Source organism: Colias eurytheme, chromosome 14 (assembly GCF_061535395.1).
Source record: "Colias eurytheme isolate Ceu_HAF_F1 chromosome 14, ilColEury1 Martin Lab GWU primary, whole genome shotgun sequence".
In the NCBI taxonomy this organism is placed as follows: Eukaryota; Metazoa; Arthropoda; class Insecta; order Lepidoptera; family Pieridae; genus Colias; species Colias eurytheme.
In genome coordinates this window covers 11,141,523-11,157,823 of record NC_142993.1, presented here as the reverse complement: position 1 = coordinate 11,157,823, position 16,301 = coordinate 11,141,523, and the positions used below count along the sequence as shown (strand labels likewise).

General features: G+C 36.3%; 1 protein-coding gene across 2 annotated transcripts in view; it reads left to right on the top strand.

Annotated features, from left to right (window-relative positions):
* The window catches only part of LOC149903132 (calmodulin), a 32,682-nt gene extending 16,408 nt beyond the window's left edge, over positions 1–16,274 (top strand). For both annotated transcript variants that reach the window (XM_090109571.1, XM_090109570.1), the window contains exons 3-4: positions 12,771–13,013; positions 15,103–16,274. In XM_090109571.1, the coding sequence (XP_089965697.1) occupies positions 12,771–13,013; positions 15,103–15,131 (272 nt within the window). In that variant the 3' untranslated portion in view covers positions 15,132–16,274. The remainder of the gene's footprint in view (positions 1–12,770; positions 13,014–15,102) is intronic.
* The last annotated feature ends 27 nt before the right edge of the window (positions 16,275–16,301 follow it).

The following is a 16,301-nucleotide window of genomic DNA, read 5'->3' as shown; positions in this document are numbered from 1 at the left end:
AGGAAAATCGATTGAAGAAGTTATAGGTGAAAAATTGGGACGGCGCCAATCGTATCGACCCAGTGATGTCTCCCGAGGAGCGAGTCGCGAGCGTTCAAATAGCTGACCCATTGTTGTCCTAATTGCTCGCTCATCGTGTGCCCTTTCTGATTCTGAATCACGGACACATTTAGATCCTTTCTATTTCTGGTTTATCACATCTGATCATAGCGATGTACGTCCACAGGAATCATTACCGTATCACACATACAATCTGTGTTTTCAGAAATATTATGGCCACATATTATTGAAGACTTCATGGTATCTGATTTATGTTGCGCTGCTAAATAATGAAAACCTTTTTTGATCCCAGTCTACGATAATTTAGAGCAGAAACTCGTTGTTTGGATAATAATCTAGATATTCTTGTGCACGGCGAATACCGGTTCCGATAGTTTGACATAAACGTGTGCTGGCGCTCCATTTGGTCAGAAATGCGAGTGCCAAGCGCGGTGTTGACAACGCACTTATCTAATCGAGTGTTGTCTGCATTGGGCGCGGATTGCAAATGAATTTGCATATTGGGTTGGCGTGTGGCCAGCGGGCCTGTCGCGATTGCCGCGCGTGTGCCCACCGCACCAACCGGCTACATTTTCTTAGGGTTTGCGTCTAGCTGATTCGCTTTTTATCATGCCGTTTTAATAATATGTCCCCAATTTTGAATTGGAGAATTGTTATTTATTTTTTAACTTTTAGAGGAGTAAAATACATTTCTGGTAATTGAAGTAATGGTGAAAAAGCAGCATCTTGGATAATTAGGTTTTAAGCAATCATCTTCAAAGAAGATATTTCTTTATCGAAATTATTGTTAAATGATAAGTGTTTTTAGCCGAGATTTGTATACACGTGTTCTGGCAGCCCTACAGTGACTGCAAACAACGTATTTACTCTTACTCGACGCGCTGGCGTTGTGACAAAAGCAAGATCGGCGGCGCTCTAATTTATTTACATTTTTTCGGATTGTTTACTGATCGCTGTGTTGCTTTCAGGAACATTAAAGCTTTATTGCTTCTCTAAATATAGCGCTGGCTATCTTGAGTTCACTTAGCTCTGCCCTACTGCCGGTTCTCTCGTATCGTTTCAAACTCAAATATTTAATAATAGGTAGAACTGTTCAAACGCGATAAGTAACATAGCTTAGTGATTACAAACAAGTGCGAGCTGATAAATTACGCACTTTGCTAAGTATGCGGCCGTTGGAAGCGTCGCAAAAACCTCCGGCAGTGACGTCATTTTAAGTCACGCGTCCTCGCTTGCTAAGGCTTCGTCTTCGATCGCCGCATTGTTATCGTATACTATCGCTGTACCAAGGCCAATAGATATGTAATTATTTAATGCAGATATCTATTAAGTACCTACTACGTGTTGCACGAAACGTACTTGGTACTTGTCATTATTAATTTCACATATTAAAATTGCGATAAAGCGCCTTAAATTACTAGCGAATGGAGTTTACCCGCCGCACAATCTGAACGTATCTTATCACCCTCTTATCGCGTTTATCGAAGTTTAATTATTCGTATTTTCAGACAGACAAACAGCATTCGGTTTAATTTTGCCATATCGCGCATTGTTGCTATTTGAAACCTGATTTATGTTCAACCATTGCCTTAAAAATATGTGTTCCAATTTGGGCATTCTAGATGATCTCATCTGAATTCGCAGCGTTAGGCACAATCTGTCACGCCACTGATATAATACACCATGTTGTGTGTGTTTACGGCTAAAGCAGACTGACGCAAAATGTTTAACAGGGACATCTCATCTATCACATAGTTAGTCATACACCTTGTTTTTGCATTAATTATAGCACATTGTTTACTTGATACACGCTCGAATATTGCCTCAATTATAAGGTAGCATGGAATCGCTCGGTGTAAATGGTAATGGAGATTAAGACTATGAAAAACATTATTGTTACATCTGTATCAGATTTAGACTAAGCCGAAATGTAATGTTTACTCAATTGGCTGTAGATTGTCGGTTTGATTACTCGATTCGCCATAATCGACTCCATTGTACCGATTTTGTTTATAAATGAGTCAGTTCTTTTGTTTGCGTACTGCACAGTTGGGTTTGTTAGTTTTTCTTAACCGTGAGTAGTTTAACAAGCATTGTATGTACTGCTGGGTATTATGTTTCTGAAGTAACGATATGTGGTCGACTGCGGTTTTACTATGTTGGATCGTATGATCGTCGACGCTGAGATTACTTACGTGTTTGGTTTCATGAGGTTTTGTCTAGACTCTAGAGTTACAAGCTGGAGATCATAAATAGTAAACTGCTGGTTGACCTCGAACCGTTCTAATTACAATATTTCTGGTTGCGAATATTCCAATAATGAATGTCACGAATCATATCAATAAATAACCTTCAACTTAACCTCGAAATCATAAATGTGTTGGACGCGGAATTGAAGATTTCAGGTTCTATCAAATATGGAGAGAAATGTCGAGATGTAGGTGTGGTCGAGTTCAAGGCGAGCGGAGGCTTTTGTTCGTGAACAATACACAGTCGCTACACACACGGCATACGAAACGACTGTTAAATCTTTACTCGTATTTATAAAGAGGCTAGGGATGTCGTGTTTGCTAAACATTCGTCTTTGTCGCACGTAATTGGCGCCTGTTTGGGTTTTGAGACATAAACCGACAAATTTCTGTCTCTTTGTATATCGTGAAACGTTTCCTGCTGTTATTTATAAACTTGCGCGTTTTCCTATTACGACTTGTTTTTAAACAACACTGTATCACCATAGCTTTTAGCCCATATATTGGATAGCTTAAAAGGTTTTATGAATCACATGTTTCCATGAAATTATTCGGCTATGGCAGCTCAACCGCGATGTAGCACTTCTCGGTAGAACATAAGGAAGACGTTTAACGGGGGCAGTGTCGCTAATCGGCCAGATGCGTCCCAGCAGCGGCAGGAACCGGTGTGCATTCTCGAAACTTCTGCTCACGTGCCGGCTAATTATAGCAAGCAACGCCTCCGAAAGGTTAGCCACAGAATTAGCGTCGCCAAACTTAACTTGCACTTATTTTTACGACGTTTGATGTGCGATTACCGATGCGTTTAGGAACTATTCATAGTCTGGTTGAACTAATTCGATTGTAGAGTGCGGTGCGGAAAAATGCTATTACCAGAATTGATGGAGCACTCATCGGCGTAAACTTTGATGTAGGAAGTAGTTGGACGTAATTGTCCGAATGATGTTAAGCCTCTGAACAACATTGAAGCAGATTGTATATGCAATGCCAATAGGCAATACACCTAAAACCGTGTCGCCGTCAAGCGGAAAATTTTATTCTTTACAGTTTTCCGTGAATAATGCATTTACAGTGAACGCGTTGTTTACAGCGGCTCTTTATTAGGATCAAGGTTTCGGCGCCATGGCGTAGCGTAATGATACGAATATTCAGATGCACGGATTGATTGGTAATGATGCTCATAAACTATATACGAGTTCATTCATTTTGTGTTTATATTTGCGATCCCGATCGTTGGTTCACTGACTCTGGATTGACAGCGTTTGTTTGGCTAGATATTTCGGCCAAATGAGTCGAATTGACAGTTTGACTTGAGATACGAGCTGTGGGTGGAATAATTGCGGAGTGCGATACGAAGATATTGTTCTATCGTTTGCTCAAGTATATTTGGATGTATTAGTCATGCTTTAAAAACTGGTTGCCTAGCACAATTTGGGTTGGTAATTAAAACGTACAAGATACAAAAAGCTATTGCATTTTATTTAACTGCGTAGGTACTGTCGAATTTATTGAAACAAAATGGAATTTCTTAATTTCAAAGTTGATTATAAGTATCCTATTTTCTTTTCATTACTTTTTGCAATTCACTGCCGTTCACCCAATTATATGCTATACTATACCTATTACATAGGTTTAGACAAGCGCATATAATAACATGTTTGTTAAATCAATCAATGTCTTCCAGATTCACGGCCTCTGTGTGCATTGGATGCGCGTGATAGTAAACATCTAGACGTGATTTGCATCCAAATACATGTCTTGTTTAATGTCTTAATATTGGCCATTGTTTTTTGTCCTTGCCGACTGTAATATAGGATCATTTTGGGATGTAGATACTCGCATAGAAATGAGATGGTTTGTTTTAGTAGGCATTTTTTGCGTAATGACACCTTTATCTCACTTTAAATAATCACTTTTGTTATTACTTCGCATTGTTTGTGTCTGCAAGTTATTATTAAAAAAAATGGCATTTTCATAAACATTTTAATCGCATACGCTAAGGCATAATTACATTTGATTCTCTCATACACTTTAAATAGCTATGAGCAAAGAGATAATACGTAAACACTGGCAGCTCTTTTGATCGGATTCATTAATTTTAAAAGTACTAGATTGTACCAGAGAAAGCGTCATTTCTCGTACTAATAATACCTATACTGTAGACCTTTTAAATACCTTAAAATAGCATTTATCGCACTGTACAATTTTACCAATTAAATAGGTTTCGTGGCGATATTATGGTATCTACGTCCGTTGCTGATGTTTGCAACTAATACGTTAAAAAGCGATTAAATAAATGTTAACCCGCGAAAATGTTTCCATTTCAAAGCAATAATTATACTATGTTAAGTGCTAAAGTATGTTAATTAATGTAACAATGAACGATAGCAATTCGATAAAAGCACTCGTTTAAATTTGCATGTAAATTCATTAATATTATCATAGACTAATATAATCAAGAAGACGTACAATCGCCATAGTAAAAAACGTAACTCGTTTCTCAGTTCTCAATTTTGTCGATAGATGTCACTCACAGTAGCATTTGGCATTTTTATAAGCTTTTTTATACGTTTAAGAACTAGATGTCGCCTTAGAGCATTAAGTCGGTTTAATGAAGCTAAGAGATGTCGCTACTAAAAAAATCAATGTGCCAAATAGTATCTTGACGTAAAATATAATACGCAAAAAACGTAAACTATAACGTAAAATATAATACGTAAAATATAATACGCAAAAAAATATTTTTATTTAAATGTTATTTTTTGCTCTGAATCGCGCAAGCGAAATGTTTTCGCTACAGAGCATATATACAACTTTCCGCCATCAATAATCGGGGCCTTTACGGCCGGCCGGTCGACTAGACTAGTCTCTCCCTTTTTCGATTGAGGAAATCCACCTCCACATCATTTTGTTTTAGTTTTAAAGATTTAAGAAGCGTAAAATAATACTTTCTTCATTTTTGTATTTTGAGTAAACGTAACACTAATATCGGTTAGTTTGACCAGAGGCGACTCGTGACAAAATTGTATGGGTGTTTAATTAAGTATTGAACTAAAGTCTAAAACAAAGAAAATACAGTAGCGTAGTAAATTCATTACAAAAAAAAAGCATCACAATAAGGGTGCTATTACAGATTTTTAACAAAAAACGCTATTTTACGGTACAATTTTAACTCAAAGCATGAGAACAAAGTAATATCTTAAATTAAAGATAATAATACCTATATTCAGTTCTACGATCATCTTATAAAAATTGTACGACGTCATACAAAATTGTCGCTGAAATACGATTTTCCCAGCACAATGATCGCATAAAATGCAAAAAAATGGGGTCTAAAACGGTACAATTTTAAGAAAATTAAAAGCCTAATCTATCTTCCTATAAATTATTGAGGGATAGGACTATATATCCCTCAATAATTTATAGGAAGATTATTATTATAGATTCTGATAATTTTTTTGTATCTAAATCAAAATTTTATTTCAATTACTAGCGGTCCGCCCCGGCTTCGCCCGTGGTACATATTTACGTTTTCTCTACGTAAAAACCATCCTCGTACTTCAAGGAATATAATAAAAAAAAAAAAGGAATTATCGAAATCGGTTCAGTCGTTCTCGAGTTATGCGCTTACCAACACATTTTGCTATTCATTTTTATATATAAGAGATTATATATGTATGTTTATCAGCCATCTGGTTTCCATAACACAAGCTAAATTAAAAATACTTGTCGATTTCTTCATACATTTTGCTATCGCGAGTCGCGACTCGCGGGTCGTCAGACCGCGCTCAGAAGCGCTCTTGGAAGGACGGGTGTATCGCTCCTCGTCCCAAAAACAAAACGAATTAAAAAAAGATTATTGTGCGTGCACTGTCGTTTTCGTGATTTGAAATATTTGATACTTTATAAGAGTAAACTGTATAAGTTTCATATTCCAATTATTTGTAATATAAAATTATGTTTTAAAAATTACCTTGCCTGAGATGCTCTTTTTTATGGGTTGTTGAATAGATTGGTGGGGTAAAACAATTCAAGATGGCGTCGACGAAAATTTGACTTTTTTCGTGATGGGTGTCATTTTCATAGTTTTTGGGGTAGCTATTAACGAATATGAGGTCAAAACTGAAATCCAAGATGGCGCCGACGAAAATTGTACATCTTTTCGTCATGGGTGTCATTTTCATGGTTTTTGGGGTAGCTATTAACCAATATGAGGTCAAAACTATAATCCAAGATGGCGCTGACGAAAATTTGACTTTTTTCGTGATGGGTGTCATTTTCATGGTTTTTGGGGTAGCTATTAACGAATATGAGGTCAAAATTATAATCCAAGATGGCGCCGACGAAAATTTTACATCTTTTCGTCATGGGTGTCATTTTCATGGTTTTTGGGGTAGCTATTAACCAATATGAGGTCAAAACTAAAATCCAAGATGGCGCCGACGAAAAATTTGAGATATTTTCGTCATGGGTGTCATTTTCATGGTTTTTGGGGTAGCTATTAACGAATATGAGGTCAAAACTATAATCCAAGATGGCGCTGACGAAAATTTGACTTTTCTTCGTGATGGGTGTCATTTTCATGGTTTTTGGGGTAGCTATTAACGAATATGAGGTCAAAATTATAATCCAAGATGGCGCCGACGAAAATTTTACATCTTTTCGTCATGGGTGACATTTTCATGGTTTTTGGGGTAGCTATTAACGAATATGAGGTCAAAACTAAAATCCAAGATGGCGCTGACGAAAATTTGACTTTTTTCGTGATGGGTGTCATTTTCATGGTTTTTGGGGTAGCTATTAACGAATATGAGGTCAAAATTATAATCCAAGATGGCGCCGACGAAAATTTTACATCTTTTCGTCATGGGTGTCATTTTCATGGTTTTTCGGGTAGCTATTAACGAATATGAGGTCAAAATTATAATCCAAGATGGCGCCGACGAAAATTTTACATCTTTTCGTCATGGGTGTCATTTTCATGGTTTTTGGGGTAGCTATTAACGAATATGAGGTCAAAACTATAATCCAAGATGGCGCTGACGAAAATTTTACTTTTTTCGTTATGGGTGTCATTTTCATGGTTTTTGGGGTAGCTATTAACGAATATGAGGTCAAAACTAAAATCCAAGATGGTCGTCGAATTTCAAGATCGCGTCATGGTAATACTGTCGCGTTACGGAGCAAGGCGGCGATTTTGGTATCTATGAATCTCGCCAAAGAAGTTTCACTCCTGACACGTTTTCTCGGCACACACGTTCTTTTTTATTTTATTCTCTTCGTTTAAATGTTTTAGATAAACTTTATTTTAAATAAAGTTTAGCGAATATAATATTTAAAGTTAATAATATCTGTCAGAATATTATCACAGATGATGATTGCCACAGAGTTGCGTTTTATATTACATTTCTAAAATAATATGCATTTCAAATTTCAATGTTCTTTAAAATTGTTTTTTAAGACTTTCTACAAAACTGTAGTTGTTAAAGTTTTTGTTATTTTATTTAAGTTAACTTTAAAGGAGTAAGAAAAATATACCTAATTATCGACGGTTATATTGGGGATTTGGTAATACTGTCTCAAAAACCTTGGAAATGACACCCATGCCGAAACGATGTAAAAGTTTTGTCAACACCATCTTGGATTTTAGCTTAGACCACATATTGGTTAATAGATACCCCAATAACCATGAAAATGACACCCATAACGAAAATATGTAAAATTTTCGTCCGCGCCATCTTGGATTTTAGTTTTGACCTCGTATTGGTTAATAGCTACCCCAAAAACCATGAAAAGGACACCCATGACGAAATGATGTCAAATTTTCGTCGGCGCCATTTTGGATTTTAGATTTGACCTCATATTGATTAATAGCTACTCCAACTCCTTGAAAATGACACCCATGACGAAAAGATTTCAAATTTTCGTCGGCGCCATCTTGGATTTTAGTTTTGACCTCATATTGGTTAATACTTAATAGCTACCCCAAAAGCCACCCACATTTGCAAATGTGTTTGCTACTTAGGAAAAGTTCAGTTTTGACGAATTTAATTTATTTCTTTCCGACTGTTTCTCGGAATAACATACATTTACTAAGAATTGCATAAAATGCCGGGTTTAATAATATATTGCCGGTATCATAATATTATGTATGATAATAATTCTTAAAAAAGTATTTTATACATTTCTTAAAAAGCTTCGATATTGTATACAATTCATATTCAAATTGTTGTAAAATAGTCACACTTTTTTAAGTTGGTTGAATACACTAAAATACTTATAAGGATCGTACCTACTAATAAAAGTAACAAAATGAATTTTTAAAGTTCCCAGTAATCTTCTGGAATCAATTTCAATAAAAATATAAAAAAATAATACTATCAAGTATGAAGACTATGAAGATGATCTATAAAATGGATTGCGCTCATATTGCGCTATGTTTACGTGATCTTTTGTTTCGCGAAGGACTGAAAATTATTGGATTCCGTATTTAGGCATTTGATATTCGTATTGGAGTTTAGGTATACGATAAATTTAATTTAAAATTAAAGATATATTAATTGTTAAATGAATGAGCACAACTTTATTATAATTATTTATGGGAGTTCACTGCACCAGCGCTCCTTAGGATGGACCGCCTATTTTTGTCACTTCGTTCATCGCTGTTCGAGAGTGACTTTGTGACCACCATGGACTTAGATCATTAAGTAATCGATAACACTCGCAGGTGTTTCCCCTTTTGTCGAGGTATAAGATTATTCGAATCGAAAAATCTTATGCTTTCATAAAAACTACTTGCGTAATCGATTACAAACACTCTGCGTTTTCCTAGGCTAAAACATCGAAAGGACGTCTTCGAGTGCTCCGCTAAAAATGCCGTTTTGCACTGTCAAGCCTTGCAGAAGCAATTCAAACATGTCGAATATTAAAAAAGATGGAATAACCTTTCATTTGTGTATATTTTTTTAACGTACATTTCTAATTAAATGCAATTTCTAATAATCGGCGATGTATCGTTTAGCGATATGATCAAGACAAATAATCGAGTCGTTTACTCGATCATTGATGCGGCCCCACGAGACTATCATGGAAAGAAAAAATATACAAATTTAATCTTTATGATCTAAGTTATAAAGTTGAATTTAGAACGCGATATTGAACCGCACTCCCCACGAGACAACTTGGAATGAAATACAAATTTAATCTTTATGAACTTAGGGATAGAGTTGAATTTAAAAACTCGTCGCTTAAAAGGTCATAAATTTTTACGATTTTCGTGACACAAATTATTTTTGTGAATGTGTGATTGTGTTTCAATAGTGTGAGTTACCTTCCCCGCACCAAAATCAGCAGAAAGTTTAGTTAGAACATTTACCAGCGTACTCCATCCATTACATAATGATCTAAGACCATGGACCACGTTGCTATGAACTGTTTTTGTCAAAGAATTACTCGAACAATTAGAGCATAAATTTCAACGTAAGATGTATAGGTGCCCGTAGCTGTATTGATGAGTCTCGTACTTAAAAACCGATAGATGCTGGTTCAAATCATTGCCGTACATCCACATTTTTTTTTCTTTTCCCGTATTTTATTGTCATATAAATAATACTGTTTACAAGGGAATAATTAAGAAGAAAAAAGATATAGACATTTTTTTTAACAGAAAATAAAGAATATATATAAATATAATATATATTATATACACTACTCTGATCACTATGTCGAATGTTTGTAGTGGGTGTCGAAATCTTATTAAAGGTACTCTCTTCCTTAAGATGCTCCACAATCCTATATAAGTTACTCTATGATGCTCCACCACCGCGTTGCTATGAACTGTATTTATCAAAGAAATACTCGAACAATTAGAGCATAAAGGAGAATGACCACGGGTGGTATCGGTAAAATTTTAGTTGTGCCACGTATTCGTGATATTGTTAATTCCTATTTGTATTTATAATGATCATATGTATCAATATTAAGTCTTAATTATACCGGATAAATTGAAATAATAGTAAAAGTTATTCTTTTGAAACATGTATGACCACGTATGGAATCGGTAAAATACTAGTTGTGTCACGTGTTCGTGATATTGTTAATTCCTATTTGTATTTATAATGATCATATTTATCACTATTAAGTCGTAATTATAACGAATAAATAGAAATAAAAGTAAAAGTTTCTGTTTTGACACATATATATCTATCTCTCTTGCAAGCGTCCTGCGTCATATGTCATAGTTGAATGAATGTGTTCGACGCATTGTTCGACGTTATTTATTTTGAAATAATGTTTATTACGATTTACTTTTCACATTTGTCTTGTAAATTAAAATATTACCTATGTAATAAATGTAAAACTTAACGTTCATCGTTAGTATAAACTCGATAAAGTATTTTTTTGAAGCGTTGAATAAAACTATTGTTTTATTTTTATTGTCGTGAACTGCGGCTTATTTACATAAAAACTTTAATCGTTTCTAAAAGTACTAACATCAAGCTTTAAATTGAACTATATTTCATCTTGACACAATAAGTTTGATTGCGATACCAAGTGCCATAGTCACTTGGGCAATCTCCTTTCAATGTAAGACGTATAAGTGCCTGTAGCTGTGTTGACTGAGTCTCGTACTTTAAAATCGATAGATGCTGGTTCAAATCATCGCTGTACATCCACATTTTTTTTTCTTTTCCCCTATTTTATGGTCATATAAATAATACTGTTTACAAATTAGAAGGGAATACTTAAGAAGAAAAGAGATATAGAAATTTTTTTTAACAGAAAATAAAGAATATATATAATATAATTATATTATATACAGTACTCTGATCACTATGTCGAATGTTTGTAGCGGGTGTCGAAATCGTATTAAAGGTACTCACTTCCTTAGATGCCCTAAAAACTAAAATAATAATTCAAAAACACCGGAGTTTTTAAAACAACGCCCTCTAGATGTAATAATTGAAAATCGATAGTTTGCTGTTTCCTTAGTTCTAAAATTGGTCACTAGGTGGCGCTTTTATAACTGCAAATTAAATAATAAGCTCAAATGAGAGCGCCATCTAGCAATAAGCTGAAATTACGGGGTACGATCTTTAGTATGACGTTCATCAGTCCTATATATTTATTAGTCCATGATATTATTAACTGGTTTTTCCGATTTATTCATGTGTTGAATGATCTCTGTTATGGTAGTTAAAGTGGACCTACTTAGTTGGGAGTATGTGTGTTTGACCTTATTATCATATTTAATTATAAATAAACCGGATTATTTACTACTTATAGTGCAGGTCCACACTGCGAGCCTAGCGCGGTTGCGACGGCGGGCGCGAAATATCAAACGTATGAAACGCGCCTTTGCGTCCACATTGAAATGACTATGGCGGAAGCCTAGTGCGACGGTAATGAGCGAGCCAGCGCGCGTAGTTTTCAAACTCTCCTATCCGCGCGTTCTGGCCACACTACGGGCCTAGTCAGCAAGCGACCCAATGCGCGGACGGCGGGGGTATCAAACCAGTTCGGTCTTGTCGCTCGACTTCTTATATTATATCCTTTATTGTTTTTCGTAAAATAGCGGTAAATACTTAATTGTTGAAGTGAAACTTCTTTATTTATAAGTGCGATTCAATCTTAAACACTTATATACACCACAGTAATTTTGTAGGGTATAATCTCAATTCTTCATATAAGATTCACCCGTTATTCCTCTGTTTTATTTATTTCGTGTACAACTTCTATAATGATCTCATCTCAAAATCGGACTGTCCAGTAAAAATAGCCAATCGTCCAAAGTTTGCAACACCCGAAAAACGTCGAACCGCTACTTGAGCTCGCGCGTCGGTGTGGCCACCGCGAGCGCCCGCTCGTCGCGCCCGCCTAGGCCGCCGCCACCGCGCATTCAGTGTGGACGCACACATATGCGTAGATCAAAAAGACGGCTTCGTATAGACTTGTCGGCAGCGTGAATAATAATAAAGCTATCGTACGTTTATTTGAATTTTGTACGGCATTACAATATAATAATTATGTAAATTTTTACTTTCTCTACCATTTTGAAGGTTATCAAGTATTTACTCAAGGTTTTAAATATTTCAGAATGAATAAAAGATCCAACTTACATATCCTATTAAAAAGAGAAACTGCAATTTTCAATGATTTGATTTTCTTTTGTGCTATGAATAAACTTATAAACCGCTGAACCTTATTTAAAATTCTTTCACCGAGAAAAACTACTTTAGATGTTTTGTAGTCTTCAACTGTATTCCATGGCATCAAATTAGCCAGAAATATAAACGTTATATCTGCATTACAATCTTACTGTGTACAAAACTTTCTTAGAAGATAGTATTTTCTAGCGTTTGATTTTACGCGAGTATTATACATTTAGAAATTAAAAACTTTTCAGAAGATATCATCACACATACATACGAAGCTAATTCTTGTATTTATCGCATATTCCAGGCAACGGCACGATAGACTTCCCCGAGTTCTTGACCATGATGGCCAGGAAGATGAAGGACACGGACAGCGAGGAGGAGATCCGCGAGGCGTTCCGCGTGTTCGACAAGGACGGTAACGGGTTCATATCGGCGGCCGAGTTGCGCCACGTGATGACGAACCTCGGGGAGAAACTCACGGACGAGGAAGTTGATGAGATGATCCGTGAAGCGGACATTGATGGCGACGGTCAGGTCAATTATGAAGGTGAGATATGGGGTACATGGGTGGGTCAAACTCAAACTCAAACATTTATTTATTCAATTAGACTTCTTATAAATGCACTTTTGAATCGTCATTTCATATCTTTAACATTTACCACCGATTCGGGAAGCAGTATCTATGGAGATGAACCGGCAACACTCCATAGTTGCTCTTTTAACATAATGTCAATATTACAATTTAAAGTCGTAGGGGTTTAGGTTTAGATAATGATTATGTAGGGATACTGGATGAGGGATGTTTAGGAGCAGATGGGCAAGGGTTAACTGTGGTATATCATAAAGCGCGTTTACTAGGTGGGGAATTTATGGCAGGGATGACAGAAGCGTGGCTTCTGATATTGCGTGCGAAATAGGAAAAGAGAGATTGCGAAAGAGTCGAATGTAGGGAAGATTATTTATTGTTGTTGTATGTAGTTCTTGGTAGTGTAAAGTATTAAGTATAATGCCAGTACTAGATATTAAAATGATGTTTGAATAAAAATTATATACATAATATACCTATAACATTGATTTTTTTTGTATTGACAATTGACATACTTATACAAATATGTACCTAAAGTAGGCTTGAATATCAATTTTGGTATGCTCTGTTCTAAATATGAAGACAGAATAGCTCTATTTAAAGATTTATTTTAAATTATTTCTGTCAAGTTTTTAATGGATCATAGTTTATTATTTTATTCAATATTGTGTATCAACAAATATGAGCGCCGCCCACGCATCTCTTGTTAGCGAATGGCACGTGATTCTAAATATAATGGTTTTATTTATCGTTACAAGTATTCTTATTGCTTCTTAGGACATTTCTATTATTAATAATTGATAGGACCATAATCATCTATTAGTATATGAGCATAATATCAACTTGAAATTTAGCAAGACTAGGATTTATTCTTCAAATAAATAGTATTTTAATTTGTGATTATAACAAATCTTAATTTAAGAATTCATGGTTTTAAGTTTAAAAAAATATATGAGTTGTAACATATGCATGCTTTATACACTGTTCTTTTAAATTATTGCAATTCACACCTCTATCAACTTAAGCCCCTAATACTGGCGGAAGTAATTGCATATGTTATTAGTCTCAAATCTCTCAACTTCCAAAAACGTATTTAAAATTCCAAACTGTGATTGTTTTTAGCCATACTTATTTGTGTTTTATAAATGTATTGTTTTAAATCGAGCACACTGGTAGCGGCGACCGACAGAGATTTGTCTGTTTGCAGACTTCCATGCGCTCGCGCAAATGATATTCGCGCGCGGCGACGGGGGCCGCTAGCTAGCTTAGTAACTAACATAAGGACACGCTGTGATCTCGATATATTTAGTGCGCAAGGCCTACGTCCGTCGCCTCTAGGTACACAGTGCATTCAATGGTTTGCTGCTCGTTATTAACTGTTCCTACATTCTGCAGTGTTGCCACCTACATACATGTTTCTATCTATCGTAGCACTCACTGTCTGTCACCTATGTCACGGTCCGCCCCCCGCGGTGGACTCGGTAGTTTTTTCGCCTTCGATTTTGACGGATCCTTTATAATATTTTCGATATTTTTTTTTTACTTTTTTTCTCTCTGGCATCCCCCTCGATGTACCTCCCCGTAACGCCCCGGCCAGTTGGCAACACTGGTAGCTGTCCCGTGTCGTGTGGGTCGGTGTTGTGTCCCGGGGGCCGCCCGCAACCCCGTTCCGCGCGGCCCCCCGCTGCATGTCTAACCTTTCTGTCTCGAAGAAATACCACCTCGACCCCTTCACCGAACGAGCAGCAAACATGTCGCGTGACGTCACGGGACGCGAGCGACAGGCGTAGGCGTAGTGCATGGACGAGTAGCGTTACTGTAGTGGGGGGAGGGGGGGAGCGCTCGGGTGGTATTTCGCGTCCCCTGGTAGTGCGGCGAGCTCGAAGCTTGCGTTTCCGCTACTTAGCGTTCTAACAGGTTGTTCTAGTGCATCTCTCTCTGTCGGTTACTATATCTGTGTTGTTTCCGTATCTCTTAGAGGGGTCGTGTGATGTGTGGTGTTCGGGCGACGTTAAACCCCCACTAATGCGCTCTTTTTGTTTGTTTGCAGAATTCGTCACCATGATGACGTCGAAGTGAGCCGCCGGCTAGTGTGTGTGTAAAAGAATTTAAATATACATTTTGTTTCATGACACACAATATTACCATCGTATTGGACCTGCATTTCTCTAGTGTTTGCGATAAATTAAATATTGTCATCGTTTCAGTTTAATGGTATAATTGTATAGCGGCGAGGGCCCCGCCACTCGTCCTTAGACTTAAAGTATTCCGTTAATGTAACTATTGTAAGGGTCGCTCGAGCGGCGTGTGTGTGTGCGTGCTCTGTGTTGCGTCGCGCCTAGTGTATGCGGTGCTAGCGTCCGCACCTTTCCGATACATTTTAATGTAATTTTTTTTCAAGTATGAGATATTTATAAAGTACGTGAGATAAAAAATTTGAAAAAATCCCAAAAAAATGTACCGTGCGGGCGCGGGGCGGCGGATTCTCGGAATTGTCAACCAATACCTGCTCGCCTTCGGCTATAACGTTTTTCATTTTTCTATTTATCCATTGTGTTGAGTCGAACCGTTTCTTATATCGTGTAACTTGTTATAAATTATTATTAGCGGTTAAAGATGTAATGTATCTAATACATGTGTCACATCACTTCCCGTGATGGTGTAATCTACTATAACACTAGTTTCACTATTCATTTCACACATTCAACTTAATGTAACGTAAACATTGTACTTTACTCTTGCATAATTTAATACTATTATTCTTAGAATATGACATAATTGTGATTATTTAATTTAATTATCTATGTGTAACTTATCTGATGTAATTTTTAAATTAGCGATGAATAAATAGTGGAACTAGAATTAGTGTTTTAATCCCATGTACTTTAATGAAATTATAATATAATCTATTGTTTTTTATGTTGGTTTGATTTATTTGGAGTTTGGTGTTTGTTGCGATGTGTGACTCGGGCCGAGCCGCCCCCGCGCTTCGCCTCAACGTTTCAATCTAACTCTGTACGAATAAATTAGATTTATCGATACTACATTTAATTGTATCTGTAAATGACTTGATAAATATTATATTTCTATTGTTGGTGAAGTAATTCTATCGACTGTGAACAACTCAGCTGTTATTGAATTACCACATTTGATTCATTCTGTTATTAAATTTTACAAAAGACATACTGAAAATAAATGTTTCTTCATTTTTAGGTCAATAAGCATCGGTGTTTCATTTTCACATCCTTA